The sequence below is a fragment of the Pelodiscus sinensis genome, chromosome 2 (genome assembly GCF_049634645.1).
Source record: "Pelodiscus sinensis isolate JC-2024 chromosome 2, ASM4963464v1, whole genome shotgun sequence".
Lineage (NCBI taxonomy): Eukaryota > Metazoa > Chordata > Testudines > Trionychidae > Pelodiscus > Pelodiscus sinensis.
Genome location: NC_134712.1, coordinates 248,443,908 through 248,462,903, shown reverse-complemented (window position 1 = coordinate 248,462,903; position 18,996 = coordinate 248,443,908). Strand labels below are relative to the sequence as shown.

Here is an 18,996-nt window from a genome sequence, read left to right as displayed (position 1 = left end):
TCTCTCGAGTAGTTGTAACTAAATTAGTCCCCATCATTTTGTATGTATAGGTGGGATTATTTTTTGCAATATACATTGTTTTACATTTTCAACGTTAAACTTCATTTGCCATTTTGTTGCCCAATCACTTAGTTTGGTGAGATCCTTTTGAAGCTCTTCACAGTCTGCTTTGGTCTTAACTATCTTGAGCAGTGTAGTGTAATCTGCAAATTTTGCCACCTCACTGTTTAACCCTTTCCCTAGATCATTTATAAATAAGTTGAATAGGATTGGTCCCAGGACAGACGGTTGGGAGATCCTACTAGTTAACTCTCTCCACTCTGAAAACTTACCATTTATTCCTACCCTTTGTTCCTTGTCTTTTAACCTGTAACCAATGCATGAGAGGACCTTCCTTCTTATCCCATGACAACTTACTTTACTTAAGAGCCTTTGGCGAGGGTTTTCTTAGATTTATCAAAGGCTTTCTATAAATCTAAGTCACACAATACCCATTGATGTCTACCTGGCCCCAAATAGACAGTTCACAAGAAGCAAAGATTTATTTTATTCAACTTCCAGCTGGCCAACTCCTGCTGTAGCACAAACTCTGCCTCGTTTTGTACAGTAGCCTCTGAGGCTATGTCTACACAGCGTATGCAATATAAATGTAAATGTATGTAAATGATTAGCATTGTTGCGCTTTATTTGCATAATCTGTTCAAGCCATTTTTGCGCAAGGGGTTTTTACAAAATCCAGGAGAGGCATAGGATCTTGCGCAAAAAGGGGGTTTTGTGCCAAAAGGAAATGTCCACACTGCTTTTTTTGGTGCGAAAACAGCTCAAATGAATTATGCAAATGAAGTACAACAATGTGTTAATCTGCGCTTCATTTGCATACTCTGCTGGCAAAAGCCAGCAGTGTAGACATAGCTTAACAGAAGAGAGTCATCTACATTTCACCATGCATGAAACAGGTCTAGCACAGGCCCATCAGTGCACAGCTGGCTCAGTGCACTCATGCTGGCAGTGGGGTTTCAGGTATACTGAATGGATGGCTTCCAGCAGTGTGCATCGTACAGGAGTGGGGGCATTTACAAAAGGCTACGTGCCAAGCATCTGCATGGAGACCCATTTCCCAGGGGATATTATTTACAGAGGCACATTCTGAACGTGGATACATCAGGGAGTTGAGTTTGAACTAGAGCCACCATTGGTGGTTAAAGCTACATACACGGAAAAGCACTGCCATTGCTTCTCTCAAATGGGAGGGCAAGGAATGGAATTAATTTTCTTATGGTTTGGACTTCTGTAGGACCAATGCACGCAGTGATAATTTCTCAGTCTTGCAGCCTGGCTTGGATGTATTACAAGGACTGTTTTCCTTGCACTTTGGTTTCTTTGACACACGTAAAATTCTTGCCTGTGTCAGTGCTGGCCAGCTACGAACACCAACCCCCAAGCTGTTGGGCAGCCCCCACTCCCAATGACGTCAGCGGGGGCCGAGGGCTCTCACCATCTCATAGGTGACTTACGGTACTTTGCAGGACTGGCTCCAGAGCCAGCAGGCTGCCCCGTGTTGGCATGTAAACACACATACCTTTTAAAAGCAAAGCATAAATGCACATAGCTAGAATATTTACAGGTAACTGGGTTCCATCCATCATTAAAGAATTGTCTCTTGCAAGAAAGACGGCCGATAATCCATTTATCGTAGCCTTCAGTTATAGGAAGGTTAGCGCAGGATGCACTGAGATTACTCATGCGGCTTTCTGGGTATCCATGGGATAAGTAATTGCTAAGGAAAATCTTATGCAGCCCCACACCTACTGCCGCCTTACCCTTTCTCATTCAGCAGCTTCTCCATCTCGCTGATGTAACATTCGTCGCAGATGGAAAGATATTCCAGCACCAGTTTGGCATCCTTCTTGTAGGCTTTGCCAATGGCTCCCTTATTTGCCTCAAACTGAACAACATTGGCTGTTTTGTACAGAGCAATTAAGGAAACAGAGCTCAGAGGACACTTTTGTTCACTCATATTGGGTAACATGTAATTACTATAGCACCTACCGAACCTGGGTCCCTGTTTTGCCATTCTATCCTATTCACCGCAGACACCAGTTTAAATAACTTACCCAAGAACAGGAAGTAAGCAGCCCCTATCGGTACTGTAGATCAGTATAAGCATGCAGCTCATCTAGTCCCTATTAGAGCAAGAATAAGATTTTTATACTGGGCTGGTTTCTTATCTTAGCTTACATCCGAGTCAACTGGAGTGATACCAATTGCTTCAGTGTACTTACAACAGATATATCCTGGTGCACCCAGAAAACAGAATCGAATCCAATATACTCAAGAAAAGGCCCACCAAGCCTTCCCCAAAGCCACCACCCCAATGGCAATGTGCTAGACTAGAGACTAAGGCTATCTGGAGAGCTGCCCCTCCTGACTCTCTGGAGGGGACAAAAAGGGGGTGGAAAAATCAGTAGTCCTGAGCCAGCCAAAAATCAGGCAGGTTGAATCCCCTGAGCAAACAACACCCATTTACTTTTTTATGGGTTCATGCCCTTCTTTAATGTTCCAACGTTCTTTTGCAAGTAGTTGGTATAACCTTTAAATTGTGCTTGAAAATAAAACAAATAAAAAAACAAGGATTCAGGAAACAAACTTTGGCCTATATTTCCTTTACTCACTTAAGTAAATTTACTCATATGCGGAAGTCTTTGTAGGGTCAGCCCCAAAGATATTATTTACATTGCTGTGGACATCAAGATCTACTGATTTAACCCAGACACTCAGTCTAACTTTGACTAGACTTATACTGGCTTTAGGACAGTTCAGTTTCAGAAGCGACCTAGCTTTAGGGAGAACTGCTTTATTCACAAAGGATATGGGTTCTTTCAGAGGCTTCTCAGCTATAAGAGGAACTTTGGTGGCTCTGGCATGGCAGGAGAGGTCATAACAGGAGCGATCAGCACAACCAACAATCTCAATCCAACCCTAGAAAAGAAAAAGTGGCAGCGTTTAATGTCTGTCTTTTTGTTCACTTAACCATCAAACATGTTTGTTTGCCCCGAAGCCCATCATGCTCCCAGCGCTGGTTTTTCTACCTAATTAGCTCTGTTATGATAAGCGGCACTAGTTCTACCAGCTTCTCTCTCTCATTTGAATGGCCCTCTTCAAGAAGTAACCAATTATGTAAATATACAAAGTGCATACATATGCAGAGCCAGGCTCTCTATTGAGGCTGGTGGAACTATGCAGACTTATGCCAGCAGAGGATCTGGGTAATAGCATTTGTTTTTTACAGTCACATAAACACGCACAAGATGGGCTGAGTAATCAGGCATCATCGGGTTTTTGTCACATCACGAGCTTGGGGCAGATAAGTCAGTCTGCCTCTTCTGAACTGTCAAAGATGCATGTGTAAGAGCTGCTAAGTAACACATGATCAACAGCTGACAAGCATTTCCTTGAATATGTTCATAGGCATGGAAAGGAAGAGTCTGTAAACTAATAAATGGCACAAAGCACCACCTGTGAATTCTAAATCGGTTTAGCCAAACCAATGAGCTGTTCAATTTACAATGTGGCTATAAATGCGACAAGGCGCTTTGATCTTCCCCATTCATTGTGGTGTGTGCGTCTGTGCATGCACATGCAATCAAAACCCGCTTGCAGGAAATTCCAGTTTGCAAGAGGAGGACTCCAAAGGTACATCTACACCACAATCACAAGAGTGTGAACACAGCCTGTGTGGACATACAGGCTGGCCATTCAAGTACATACCAAGCTTAGAGAGCTTCACTGCACTTATTTGAGGTGCCTAGCTCAAAGCTTGCTTGGGCATGTCTAGATGTGCTGTAAACAGTGCTGGTGTATCTAGGTTGGTCCCAGAATATTATAGACAAGATGGGTAAGGCAATGTATTTTTTTGGACCAACTTCTAATGGAGAGAGAGAGAAGCTTTTGAGCTTACATAAAGCTCCGCTTCAGCACAGACACACGCAACAAGGACATGTGTACAGGAAACATCCCTGTGTTCCAACACACTCCATGCAGGAAAATCCAACAGAATTTCACAGGGAGGAAACCAATAGGAAAACTGTTAGACATAACAGAGTAACCTTTCTACAGATTTCCTGTAGAAGTTATGTAGATTCTCTTAAATAATAATACCCCTGCTACATAAGTTGGTTTAAATGTTCTGTAGGAGCAGATACATTCTTTTCTGTTCAATGCTATACGATTTTTCTATGGAGGGAAAGGCAAGTGCCAGTGATTCTTGAGCTGAAAAGTTTGGTACAACTTTACACACAGTCACTCCACCCACTGGTGGGCTGAGAGAGCGCATTACTGATGGCCATTCCCCTAACTACTTGGCTGTGTCTACACTGGGCCACTTATTCCAGAAAATCAGCCGCTTTTCCGGAATAAGCTGCGGGCTGTCTACACTGGCCCTTGAATTTCCAGAAAAGCAACGATGCTCTACTGTACAAAATCAGCCACTATTCCAGAAAAACTATTCTGCTCCCGCTCGGGCATACGTCCTTATTCCGGAACACTGTTCCGGAAAAGGGCCAGTGTAGACAGCCCAGTAGTCTTTTCCGGAAAAAAGCCCCGATCGCGAAAATGGTGATCGGGGCTCTTTTCCGGAAAAGTGCATCTACATTGGCCACAGATGCTTTTCCGGAAAAAGGGCTTTTCCGGAAAAGCAGCCTGCCAATGTAGACGCTCCTTTTCCGGAAAAACTGAAAACGGAATAGTATTCCGTTTTAAGCAGTTCCAGAAATTCATGCCAGTGTTGACACAGCCCTTCAGTAAGGAGTTGCGATGATTTGTGTTCCACCAGAACACTTGTATTTTTACCCACAGAGCCAAACCTGGGGATTCTTACTCACACCAGTATATATCGCAAACTCCTATTAATGGAACCATCTATCCAATCCTAGAGAAGCAGAGAATTGGATTCTATGACTATGTTCCTGAATTACCCATGCTGTAATGAGCTTTTCATGGGCCTCCCCTTGGGCCTGCGGAAATCACACCGTTTGGCCCTCTTTACTTCAATGGCGCCTCTCCTAGGGGTATAAGCTCACTGCAATGATAGGACCTATGTTCGTAGTGGCTGGCCAAATCCCATCCACTTTTTGACCCCATCTTGTGATTCAATCCCATGGAGTTCACAAGGTATTTTCAGCACTCGGAGAATTAGTGGACCCTATTCCACTTGAAAAGACTTGTCACGTGCAAAGCGAGGCTTTACTCTAACAGAGGGAAAAAAATGCTCATTCACCCTGCCCAATTCCAGCCAAGGGATTGGATCCAATTCTCTTAAATATTAGGCTTCTTCTCTTTCCAGGAGCCATAACTGATCAATAGGAGAGCCCAGTAGGAAGCTTCCAATCAGAAATCTCATTGCTAATACAAAGACTGCGACGGAAGTTTTAAGCAGCAGCAGTAAGATCTCTACAAACATAATGTAAGGAGTGTTTAAAAATCTGCTATAGTCCTAACAAGCCTTCCTGTTCACCAGAAACACACACACGATCTTAAAAGTCCAACACACAATCAGAAGAAAAATCACAGTGTACTCTAAGTCGGGACAAGACAAAATTCTTCCATCAGCAAGGGACAGGGCAGGCGTCTAATGGGAACAGAGGTCCTGAGAAAACAGCTCCTGTACCAAGCTGTCCCAGCAGTCCCTTTTCAGATCGCATAATCAAAAGGGGGCTAGGGATGGAGCAGAAAAAGCTGCCCTGTGCAAACAGCTCCAGCAGGGCTCTCTCCTCTGCCATGGGTTTGATTGGCAGCAATGAGCTTGAAGCCAGAGGGCCCAATCTGGCGCTCATTAGGGTGCAATTCATCCACACAACACTTTTGTCCTCGGACAAGGGTTCACATTGCGTGTTCCTTCTGCACGGTGATGAACGTCCCCCTTACAGCATTTGTAAAGCAGGAGCGACTCTGCTGTACTTAATGCACTTGAGCAAGAACCAAGTGGAACAGAGAGGAGAACCAGCCTTAAACCTACCCGTTGAATTTCTTCACTTGAACAAGCAGAATTGTGAGACCATCTTACTAGCGGCATGCCAGGCTAGGAACATATCAGTTCACGGGGAAAGCGTAAATCCAGTCTCTGCTGGTAAATTTAATCCTGCGACTTACATAGGACGTTTTGGACTCTGCATCCCAGCAGTCACAGGCGTAATGAGCCATCTCATTCTCCATGTGCTGTCGGAAGCGTAGCTTATCCGGGGAAACACCGACCTTTGTAAGGTAGAGGTAGATTCTGCCAATGAAGTAACCTAGTACAGAGTTATTGATCACACCCTAGAGAGAGAGAGAAAGAAAACCACACCCCTCATTAACTTCCACATCATTGTGTAGCCTCAGATAGACAGGAGAAAGCAGATACTACTACACTTTAGAGGGACAACTTCACGTTGCCACATGTGCTCAATTGAGATATGTTTCCTGACACCAACTGCATCACAAGTGCAGTACAGCAAAACCTTGGTGTTGTGCAGTAAAGTCTCCCTTTGGAAATTCTGAGAGCACCATGTGTGGCTGAAACTAGTAGATGTGCCGGTAGAAGAACACTCCACCATGGCTTTGCACTGTTAATTGTTTTTCTTTGAACACTCCCCTCGTAGGCCTGTTCATTGAGCCTGATAGGCAGGGATTCCCAAGGGTCTTACAGGCATTCCAAAATGTCCCGAGGTAGCTGTGCAGAAATATGATTTTAGAGTTGGAAAATCAATGTGGAGAGGCCAAATGACCTTACCTGAGGTCCCACAGCAAAGCAAAGGCAGTACTGGGAGCAGAACCGAGGAGTCCTGACTCCCAGTCTCCTTGTCTTACTCACTAAATCTTCCCTCCACAAGCTACAGAGCTGCACTTCTGAACTCTGGTATTGGAAGTTGGTCTTTTCATAGATCCCAAGCTCAGAAAGGATTTAGTTCTGACTTCCTGAGTGACACCCCATAGGATTTCCTGAAATTCCTAGAATGCTAAAATATCTAACCTCGATTTAAAAATGGTTTGTAATGGAGACTCCGTCACATGCTGGGGTAAACGGTTCATAGAATCCTAGAACTGTAGAGCTGGAAGAGACCTCAGAAGGTCATCAAATCCAGTCCCCTGCCCTAGGCAGGACCAATCCCAACTAAATCAACCCAGCCAGGGCTTTGTGAAGCCGAGACTTAAAAATCTCTAGGGATGGAGACTCCACTACTTCCCTAGGGAACCCATTCCAGGGCTTCACCATTCTCCTAGTGAAATAGTTTTTCCTAATATCCAACCCTAGTAAGTTCCCAAGCTTATTACCCTCACTGTTAAAAATTAACACCCGATTTCCAGTCTGAGTTTGTCTAGCTTTGACTTCCAGCCACTGGCTTGTGATATGTGTGTGTCTCTCTCTCTGCTAGACTGAAGAGCCAGATTTTGATTTCAGTTACCCAGGTGCATAGAAGGCGAGTTGCATGAGCCCATGGTGCTCAGGCTCCATGATTGTGAGGGTCCAGGGAGCCCAGCTCCACCAATGTCAGGGCTGGGTCTCTCTCCTGGCTCCACCTACAAGCCTCCACACAACTCCCTCAAGCTCCTCTACTGGCTGCTTCACCTAAGAGATCTGACCTGCAGCTCTGCTCAGTGTTCTCCCTTGTTTGCCGCTGCAGCCTGGCTATAGAGAGCAGCCCCAGCAGCAGGATGACTGCTGCATCTACCAAGGGAGGAGGCACATGGCATATCCTTCCCCACACCCAGGCAACTCCAAGGGGAGTCCTTCCTGCCTGGGGCTTGGGTGAATGTGTGGTGCTGGGAGTAGGGGAGGAGAAGAGGGGAGAGGAGGCGGCCTTGGCCATGCCCATACCCCAAATCACACACCCACCCTAAAGCCTACACATCAACCTTCTGCCCCAAACCTTAGTCCCTCCCCCATTCCACAGCCAGAGTCCTTACTCCCAACTCCTTACAAGGCAGGTGGGAGGCAGGGGGGAGGACTTGGAGCTGCTCTGGGCACCAAAAATTACACCAAGCTGTCGCCTCTGCATAGTTTGCCCATGTGAAGTAACTCCACAAAGGTGCTCCTGAATTGCAAGTCTGGCATTAGTTTACCCCTGTGAGTGTTCGATAGGATTAAGTTGCGGGTGGTTGTGCGAGTAACATTACCTGCTCAACAGCATCTCCCAGACGCATCACGTGGGCGGACTGCCCACTGACCTGGGCTTTGGAGGAGTACAGGAGGATGTGGAGATCCACCACACTCTGGAACTTGGGATGATGCTTTTCACTGGGATCCACAAAGTGCTCAATTTCTGCCATAGTGAATTCTCTAAGCAGAACACACAGAACCACAGGCCAGCATTAATGCACGCTCCGCATACAAAGCGCCACCACACTTTCCAGGAAGAACCTTTCCCATCTGCCTTTTAAATGTGCTCTAGCCACTGAAAAACTCACATCAGGAATTTAACCAACACCACGTGCAGTGCCCAGGGAACAGAGTGAGGTTAGAAAGCAAGCCACTTCGACATTGAAGAGGATGCCCCCCACCCTTTAACTTCTATTAAAAAGGTACCTATACATTCCCTTGGAAGCCTTTAAGCCTTGGTTATCACATCACTGATCCAGAGGGAAGAATGCCACCTACTGAAACACCAAAATGCTTTCCTGAATCCTCTGTGTTCTCTGGAGGTCTCCCACCCAAGTTCTGACCTGGCCTCACCCTGATAATGTTGAGAGATCTCATTTAGAAAGCTTTATGGGGGGGAAACCATTAGTAGTATGTCTTTAAATGCAGCACCCTTCTATTTAAGGGCAAGGGAGAGATTTATTACTGGAGAGTTTTCCAGTATTCAACCAGGCAGTCTAACACACAGTTTGCTTATTTTGTTTACTTACTATGTTATACTGCAAACAAGCAAAGATCTAGCAAAGTATTCTGCATGGCATCATAAACACAGAAATTAAAAAAAGATCCGTGATCCCCAATTCAACAAGTCCACTTTTAACTGCATGCTACTGGATGTGCCAGGAGACTGACTTAAAGACACAGGACAACATTTTCCGAAGCAAGCATTGGACACCTAAGTCATATTTATATGTCTATCTAATCCAGTGGTCCCCAACCCTTTGGGGCTGCCCACGTGATCGTTCAGCGGGCGCACATAAATGCCCCAGCAGGCGCCATGGCGCCCACAGGCACTGCGCTGGGGACCAGTGATCTAGCCTGACTTCTAATGTTAATGGGAGATGGGGGTGTTCACTAATTTCAGTAGACATTGCAGGTAGCTTGCCCCTCTGTAAACCAGACCTTCCTTTGAAATGTTTACAATGAAGGCTCTTGTCCTGCCAGTTACTTTTGCCATCTGTTTGTCTGCAGTAAAACAGAGTAAATACATTCAACATCAGTTGCTCAGGGTGGAAAATGCTGCCCGTATTTCCCCAGAGGCTTGTTTTTCTTCCTCAGAGATCATGTTAAACTCCAAGAGCCTGAGACAACAGAAGCCCTAAGATAGCAAATCCACATGTTCAACAATGGTGTATGTTCTTTTTCCATTATTGTTTTAACATGTGTATATTAAGTCTCTCTTAACCCTCAATACCTCAAATTGCTTTGCAATGAATTATCTTGTTATCCAGAACTTGGGGGGGGGGGGGGGAAGAAAGGGGGGAGAGTTTTGTATAATCACTAAAGATTTTAAGTTTATTTTGCAAGCACCGGGTATTGCCAATACGACAGCACAATTTCCTATAAAAGCGTCACAAGCCTATAATTTATACTGTGTTGGAAAATGGTTTCAGTGAACAGGACTGCCAGTTTATAGATGTAATAAAGAGAGAGTAGGAGGACTGAAAAAACGTAAGTACAGTAATGCCACTGCACCCTGCTAGTGCCATAAATGTCATTATATTAATCAATTATCAATTTTACAACCTGCACTGTGGACATCTGCAGAGAAACTCCACTAACACCAGAAGCTAAAAAAGCTTCAATCAGAGATCAGAATCTGGGTCTGTGAAGGGACGCTGCAAACCCAAACATAGCACAGGATAAGGTATGTTCACAGAAAGATACAGTGTCAACACTAAGATGAGCATTTTTGGTTTTCCTTCCAAGCTATGATGAACTCTGCCAGGTGAGCTATTTTTTTTTTTTAATTTCACCCCAAAGCGATGAGCTGAAGGATAGATTCTTCAAAGCTTTTGCTGCACAATCTCTTACTCGCTAAAGCGTGTGGAAACTCCATGGACAGTTTAGGAGGTACTCCTAGTGCATTCTAGGTCAGGGAAGGAATATAGTACCCACTTCAGAAGTTAGATATTGTAATCAGAAGGCTTTAAAGATCTTATGGTCACCCTAAAACAATCACTTGACTATGTCCCTCCTCCAGTGCCTTATCTAAGAGATAAAATCCCTGTTTGTTCTTTGTCATATGATCTACGGTTGAGACAAAAAAAAAAAAAAAAAAAAAAAAAAAAAAAAACACACACCCCACACCACCTACTCCAAGGTCTAATCATGTTTCAAAGTGCCAAGTTTTCATTCCTAATACAAATTCTTATCAATGGTCTCTGAAGCAAGAGTCTCCTAACCAAGATACTCCTTGCCAGTGAACTCGGATTACTTTTAAGATGTTTATTATGCAGCTCCTAGGAGCCCTTTGGGACATTCTCCCAAAGAGCAGGGTGGATCTGAAATCAGTGAGACACAGTCCAGCCAAGGGAGCTTTAATTCTGCCCGTGGCAGCTGATCACCTGCCAGAGGTTCCGCCACAGGAGGAGGTTTGCAATACCTGACTCTGATGAGACCAGAGCGGGGCGAGATCTCGTTTCTGAAGGAATTGCCAATCTGAGCAGCAGCAAAAGGCAGTTTGCCTTGGTTAAATTCCAAAAGACGTTTGAAGTTGAGGAAAATTCCCTGTGCCGTTTCTGGCCTCAGATAGCTGAAAGAAAAAAAAAAAACCAAGAAATCAGTGGGTGAATGTGGTGGGAAGTAAGACAAACGTCGTTTTAACAACAAAAGTGAGGAATCCTGGTTTTATTTCAGATCTCTAATTCCAGGCACAAAAACAACAAGACAACATGGGTCAGCAACATTGTGGAGTCCAACAGGAAACCATAGATTACAAACAAGCATCAAGACTTGTTTGATGGGAGCAGCAAAGGCTGACTCAGGGCTGCGTCTAGGGTTCAAGGAGAGCAAGGGATGGTCCATTCACTATTCTGACTGCAGTGCTCCTCTTTAGCAGCCCTGCCTTTCCTCTCTGTACCCCTCCAATATTGGATGTGAAGCCAGTCCAGCCATGATGTCCTTCTGAACACCAGCAATTACAGAACCCTCCAGGATAATTACACACACAGATTAGCCACGGCCTCGTCTTTTCCTAAGCTCACTTAAGGCTTCTGATGCTAATGCTTACCCAGTCCACCAGTGAGTGGGCGTTACGTGTCTTCCTCTCTGCCAATCTACAGAGGAGAGGTCTGTTAGGCTACGTCTACACTGCAGCCGGAGGTATCCCAAAATAACTATTCTGCTTTTTTTTGAGCACACCCGTTATTTCAAAATGCAACGGGCTCACTATTCTGATGTCCCTGTCAATCTCATTCCATGAGGAGTAAGGGACATTTCAGAGTAGCAATTTATTTTGAAATAAGTGCTGTGTAAAACAGCATCCAATTTTGAAATAAGCTATTTTTAAATTGACTTAAAATAAGCTATGCAATTTGTGTAGCTCAAATTGCGTAGTTTATTTCAAGCTTCTGGTGCAGTGCAGACGCACCCTTACAGCCCCAGCGAGAGAGCCTGGATCTGTAGCTTGAACTGTACCAGCCCATCCCTCTTAGCTCTTAAGTCCGCAGTTGAATCCTAGTGGTGTCCACCAAGACGACGGCCACAGACTACCCAGGACGGCTACCGTTGCTGTGTAACAGACTAGCTTCATGTTCCTCCTGAGTATCAATGACACCTGGGGAACTCATGATGTTCCGCTGCATGGGGGACACGAGTCCAGATCTTGCACAGGGGGCAGCATTACCTGCTGCGAGTCACAGGGCCTTGCTGCCACATGCCACACAGGGTTTGGCCTGCAATTACATACCGCCATTACTCCCCACAAACAAAGTAGGAGAGTAAGAACTGCAGGGGGTTACCACAGCCATGTGAGTTGTGATGGTTCCTTCAGACCTCTGAGTCTATTTTGCAATAGCAGCTGCACAGCAGGCTGGGGAAAAGACTGGAACTGCAGAGGAAAGGCTGCTTAAGATGATGTTTGGATTGTTTTCAGTTTTGTATCTCTCTCACTGCTAATCCTGGGCAATGGAAAATTAAGAGTCACACGCCAAAAGATTATGGGCAGTATGAGGCTGCTACCTACCCCGGCATGTTTCCTCCAGGTCCAATGGAGGTCTTGAACATCAGATTGAAAGACACGGGAGGGGACAGGTCATTTCCTGTGACAGGCGACTTCACGTTGTAATTCACAAAGAGATCAGCGAGCTCTTGCTGACCGTAGTTGTCCAACTAGTGACAAACACAAGGATGGCTCTTTTAAAAATCACAAGACAAGGTCCCTGTTCACGCCCTTCCCACGTGGTACAAAACATGAAGTCAGCAACACACTGGAAGAAATTGTTACAGGTTTCTTTGGGAAACCTCAGCTAAGGTATGCCAAGGGGTTGGAAGAAAATCTTTTGTGAAACTATGGGCCCACTTTAACACTGTGGGTCAGCCGCAGCACAGAGCCATGCAAGGCCTGCAATCTTTGTAGCAGTACAAACTCTACTTGGGAGGCTGGGTGTGAAGCAGCAGCAGAGTCACTAGATGGCAACACCACTCAGAGAACCTCCTTCACAACGGTCCCAAATCAAACCAGCCAGGGCAGGAGGGAAGCAGAAAAAATGGAATCGCTGGGAGGGAGAAAAAGAAAGTCAACTTCCATTTCTGCAAGGTTTTGCTTCCTTTCATGCCCTCTTCCTTCTACAACCCTGTAATTACCTGGCACACAAGGCATAACACGTGCCAAGCATCACACCTTGCATGCTAGCCCTGCAGAGATGATCCGCAGTAGTAAAGCAGGTCCACAAGGGGACTACCTACTAGCTCTAGCAGCAATTTGTTAACCAGAAGTTTGCACGAGTGAGATGTTGCTACAAAGACCCAGACAGCTGCATGGGAGAGAACTGCAGTGTTCAATATTAGCTATGTCCTCTATCAAGGCAGTTATACCCCACAGTGACAGACAAACTTGAGAATTGGACTTGGTGATCAAACAGGCCTTGTCCCTCTCTTACGTCTATGATCCCTGGCATATCAGAGAAAGCTCCCAACCTAGGAGCAGACAGACTATTACGATAGGAACCCCACTAACACTGTAAGAGCAGTGCCAGGTTTTCATCAAGTGTGCAGCCACAACAGGGGACAGCCCAAAGGGACAAACATAACAGGATCAAAGTTCAGTACAGTAACATGGAAGAGAGTTATTGACCAGATGCTGATGCAATAGACTGAGGTACACAGCACTGTATCTGGAGAGCGCCATCTGTACTGTATGCGGATGGCTGTGAAAGCATTTATCCTACAAGCCGTGGGAACGCACATTACAGACAAACAACTAAATGAAGACAAACCTTTACACATTGCAGCCCAGGAACGTGAGCTTGCAGCACTATGGCAAACAAGGGCAACAGCACACGGAGAATTTTAAACAGAGAAAGAACTCCCAAGTGTTTAGAAGCAGAGACGTCACTAAAGGTTTGGATCCAATGTTTAAAAAAATAAAAAAATAAAAATAAATAAAAAAAACCACCACACACCACTAAAAAAAAGCTACCACTGTATGTTTCAGATAGAATTCCTGTCCCTTGCATCGGCCCACATGGATGAGCTGTGCACGCAAGTTGGGGTGGGTGCCTCAACAAGGGCACAATCCTCTTCCCCAGATTGGCCACAGAGATGCTCTCTAGATCTGCCACCATACAGCAGCAGTAGCATGCCTAAGCCCAGTCTCCCGCTGAAGAGTGACAGATGGTGCATCTGCCTAACCATAAAGCCTCCTGTACACAGAGGCACGGTGAGCCCGAAGGGATTTTAATAAAGGCACATGAGCAGAGGCCACAAACTCTGCCACTAGGCACAGAGTGACACTATAGCAGCTTCAAGGTACACAAGCCTCTGAGCTGTCTTCCAATACAACATTTCCTTTAAAAAAAGCCGCACCTCAAGTATACTTAGGAGACTATTGTGCACATAGGGGAACGTGCTTAGTGTGGACATTTACATCTAATGCTATAGCATCAAGTGTCTGCTTGGGAAAAAAACCCATTTCCCAGGGGAATGTTAACAACAGATGTGGGAAGCACAATGTGCTTCATCTCTTAGGGAGATGGGACAGGATGCCACTCTGGGACGTTTGTACCACACCTCATCTATCAAGTTTTCATCCCCCTCTGCTCAAGCACTGACCTGAGTTAAAACGTTTTCCATTTCTGCCTTTTTCTCAGCGGTACACTTCTTGTCAGACATCAGCTTCTGCAAGTGAGCTGCAAGCATTGGAAGGAGGGAATTAGATCACGTTGGAGCAGTATCACTGAACTGCTCTAGCCCCCAAACTAAACGACTCAAGGTTAAAAAGCATCTGAATACATGGACGGATTCTCAGCTCAGGTGACTCACAGTAGCACCACAGCAGAGGATTTGGCCCAACAGTTTCAGTTTGTCATTTCTGACATTCTTTAGTGTCCTGCTGAGGGGGGGGGAGGGACACGATTGGGTATGCTGTGCTTATTTAGCAAACAGACCCCGTGCCACCCTTTCCTTCCCCACCCCTTATTTTAAATCCACTCTGGGCAAAGCACTGGAAGCTTGGGTGTGAAATCTGTTCCTATTTCAGAAAGGCTTTTCCTTCTATAGGTATTTGTACACATATATACAAATTCACTGTCATTGGCTCGTACAGCTTGTTTGGTCCTTTTATTAACGGTAATGGCCCTCCATCGGCCAAGTTATCAGTGGGGAATAAACCCAGGATCTCTGGATCCAAAGCATAGATCTCCACCACTTGAGCAAAAGGAGTTGGTCCACTGGCAGGTGGCTTTCCCCTGTGAATCAGCCACAGAGAGGGGAGACACACTTAGGTGAACATGTTCCATAAAAGCAAAGGGATATTCTGAGACCATTTCTTAATGCTGATACCTATGAGACTGCAGAACAGTATCACTAAAGGAATGATGGAAGGCCCCTTGGCACCAGCCATTTAAAGGTAGACTGCACCCATCCTTCACTTGACCAGGTGAGGAACAAGAGGCAGATCTGACCCATCTCCAATGTCTAGGATTCCACGGTTTGTTTAATACAAACCAACGTAAAGACTCACGCTGACTCTGCAAACCGAGAAAATGCCCAAGTTTATAACCCCCAATGTTGGCTAGATTCTGAGCTTATCAAGCTCAAGAGTACCCTTGAAATGCCCCTTCCACGAAACAAGAGCAGTCCAGCAGCTCTGTCCTGCAACCATCTATCCACCTGATTTAACCGAAGGGTCGATCAAAAAGCAAATTTCAGCCAACACCAGAATAGGAAAAATAAGACCAAGGCATGGCCTTCCTATGCTTTATTTAGATGGAAGGTTAGACTTGTTATGGAGGAAGTCAGGCTAGATGATCGAATAGTCCCTTCTGACTTCCTCTATGAATTATTAGAAAACAGAAATCAGTTCCTGGGTGCCTGGTATTTCTGAAGGGTGAAAGTCACTCCACTGCAGAGGTCCCATGCACCACTTCAGATCTTAACACGACATTTAAATGGGGTGGAGGGCTTGCAAAGGTCACCGACACGGAGAAGAATGTCTTCCTTAGTAAGTCTCTTGCATGGTAACATTTACAGTTCACTAGGTCACACCATCCATCCCCATGAACAGAGGATTCCCCCGGGGGCATACAGCACTCAAGAAATCCTACAACCAGTCCTGGACTTACAACGTACCTTTTAACAAATGATCAGCACGAAAACACTCCCCATTTTTCACATCTTTCACCATGAAGTCAGCAAATTTGTCTACATGGCCTGAGGTCCTGGAACAGAAGAGGCTACTTTAGAACCATATTTTGTCACTCAACGGCCTCAGAGCAGCATGTGAGCCCACCATGAAGACAGCCATGAATCAGATCTCCTCTAAACCAAGCTGCAGGCTCATTCTTGCTTCAGTTTACAGACCAACGTTTAGTAGTTCTCATTTAGAAATTGTCTATGGCCAGAAGTATCCTTGAGAAAGGACGGATACTCCCAAATTGATTTCAGGCTCACATGCTGGGCCAGTGATATAGCATGCTCCATGTTCTCTCTTTTGTTTGCTGCATTGTTACCGGAGCAAGGGAAGGATGCATTTGTGAGGGGAACTGGATAAGTCAGGTGACTGGCAAGGGCAAATGGACATTCATTGATGTCGTCAATTTAAGCATGACCCAAGCTGTTACCAGGTGAAAGTCTTTACTACCCGGTGATGGCTCAATGACCCATCTGAAGTGACTTGGTGGTCCCAGGCCAATTCCCAAACCACACTGTAAAAGCCAGGAGGACACTGAGCACCCTGGCTGGTTGTTTTAGCAGAGGTGCTTGGGACAGGAGAGGTACAGAGACTGAACTGCACTCTCACCCTTTGAGGTGTTGCCTCCCAGGGCAGGTTTAAGGCACACTTCAGGAGCTGTGTGAGGCCTATTGCTTTGCTGCTTTCTGTGTTCTACCTGCGCTGTGGATAAACAAAGGACTTCAGTCTCCATGACTGGCACCATTCACTAGCACTACCATCATTCTGTTAATGGATACAGTGGTGGTTTCTGCCATGTTGCCACTTGGAGAGGACACAGCATCCATCTTGGTTCAAGTCCCTGCTCTGCCAGACTTCCTGAGACATGTAAAATGGGGATAAGAATGCTACCTTCGTTCACAGAGGGTTATGAAGAGAAATCTTTTGAAGATTGTAGGGCTATTACTGTAATACAAGCCTTAAATAGTTATCTACTTGAACGGCAGCTTGCGTGAACTACCCAGCCAAGTGCAGCCACTTAGGTAGTCTGGATTGCTACAGGAAAGCAAACTGGACAACTGAGTCTCATATTCCTGTGGTTATTTTTACACAGGTGCTACCAGAAATGAACACACACTGCAGAGAAAAGGGCCCATATTTACTTCAGAACCGGCTCTGGGGTGAGCATGGTGCAGTCTATCTCTAGAATCTGATCCTCCTGTATAAAGTGCTGCCTCCATGCTTGGATAATGTTGTTCTTCAAAGCACATCCGACAGGCCCAAAGTCATACAGGCCACTTACACCTACGAGAGAAGAAAAATAGGGTTTACACAGCTGCTCTGTTTCAACAACCAAAAAAAAAACCCAACAACAATACCACCACCACCCCCTGAAACGTATCAATTATGTTTCAATTTGTTCATGTCAGTCCAAGTTTATTGATTGAACACCTTCGGAGCAGGAGCAGCTTTGTACGAATGAGAGTCAAAACAGGCTCTGAAAGCTTACAATGGGAGGGACTGATCCTGCCAAGCACTGGAAGTGCTCAGCATCTCTAAGAACTGGGCCCTCTGTGAGAAAGTTAATACATTTCAGAACCACAATGCACTGAATGATCCACTTGTGACCTAAACTCAACCAGATTCAGGTATAAGTTCTATAAATATACAAACCACACTTCCTCCTCCAGTGGATTATTCCTGAGGAGTCTGTGGAAGAAATGTATATGAACGCAGGAGCTGAACAGAGAGAAAAGGTGGGCACACGTCTATACTCTGCAGGGAAGCCACACGGTAACAGAATGCATCCGTCATACACCCACCCGTTTATACTTAAAGATGAAGGAGAGTAGCAAATGTGTCACAATGACAGAAAAGGGCAGAAAAGCCTAGACTGTCAGCCACATTGAAAATTTACTTCATGATCAGAGGTGAAATAGGAAAGACCGGCAGCCTAACAGACAATTTCATTCTAATGCAGGACTCTCTACTTTTTCAGACTACTGTACCCTTACCAGAAGTCTGATTTGTCCTGAGCACCCCAAGTTTCACCTCACTTTAAAATGACTTGCTTATAAAAATCAGACAAAAATACAAAAAAGTGTCACAGCACACTGCTACTGGTAAATTGCTGACTCATTTTCACCACATAAACAAGTCATCGTTTCTATGAAATTTTACTTAGCAATTTTACATAGTGCTTTTTTATGTAGCCTGTTGTAGATTAATGTCAAGATACCAAGATGAGTTAATGTACCACTCATCCCATACTCCTTGCCCAGAACCACTGCTCAAATAGGGTATGTCTACACTACAAAGTTAATTAGAACTAACAGACATTAGTTCAAATTAACTTTCATAGGCGCTACACTAGTGCTCCGCTAGTTCGAACTTAATTTGAACTAGTGGAGCGCTTAGTTCGAACTACGTAAACCTCATTTTAAGAGGACTAAGCCTAGTTCGAACTTACTAGCTCGAATTAAGGGCTCAAATTAAGGGCCACTCTGGCCAACACCAGGGAAACTCTATTGCCCCCCTCCCGGCCCCGGACCCCTTAAAGGGGCACGGGCTGGCTACGGTGCCCGTGCCAGGTGCAAGCCTGCCAGCACCCAGCCAGCAGACCCTGCACTGGCACGGATCGAGCCAGCCACCCGATGCCCCCCAGCCCTCCCCCTCTTCCCGGGACCAGGCTGGTGGCTCCCGGGAGCTTGCCCAGGACCGCAAGAGGCGGGCACCCGCCTGGTCCAGTGCAGACATCGTGGACCTCGTCCACAACCTCCGCACTAGGCACAGGAAAGCGGCCGTCTAGGGCAGGAGAGCTGCCAGCCTGGCCACCCAGGAGCAGGTTGGCATGAAAATCAAGGTGGTCCACTGAGACCCCCGACCCTGAGCCCTGAGCTTAGAATGGCCATACTGGGTCAGACCAAAGGTCCATCTAGCCCAGTAGCCTGTCTGCCAACAGCGGCCAACCCTAGGGACCCTGGAGGGGATG

The 18,996-nt window shown here is 45.6% G+C and overlaps 1 protein-coding gene across 1 annotated transcript in view; it reads right to left on the bottom strand.

The window, feature by feature from the left end:
• Window positions 1-18,996, bottom strand: part of GARS1 (glycyl-tRNA synthetase 1) — a 40,549-nt gene that overhangs the window by 8,808 nt on the left and 12,745 nt on the right. Inside the window, exons 4-12 of the mRNA XM_075922871.1 lie at window positions 17,168-17,309; window positions 15,965-16,053; window positions 14,447-14,523; window positions 12,360-12,505; window positions 10,779-10,928; window positions 8,152-8,314; window positions 6,148-6,312; window positions 2,867-2,979; window positions 1,821-1,961 (exon numbers count right to left, since the gene is read on the bottom strand). Of these exons, the coding sequence (XP_075778986.1) occupies window positions 1,821-1,961; window positions 2,867-2,979; window positions 6,148-6,312; window positions 8,152-8,314; window positions 10,779-10,928; window positions 12,360-12,505; window positions 14,447-14,523; window positions 15,965-16,053; window positions 17,168-17,309 (1,186 nt within the window). The remainder of the gene's footprint in view (window positions 1-1,820; window positions 1,962-2,866; window positions 2,980-6,147; window positions 6,313-8,151; window positions 8,315-10,778; window positions 10,929-12,359; window positions 12,506-14,446; window positions 14,524-15,964; window positions 16,054-17,167; window positions 17,310-18,996) is intronic.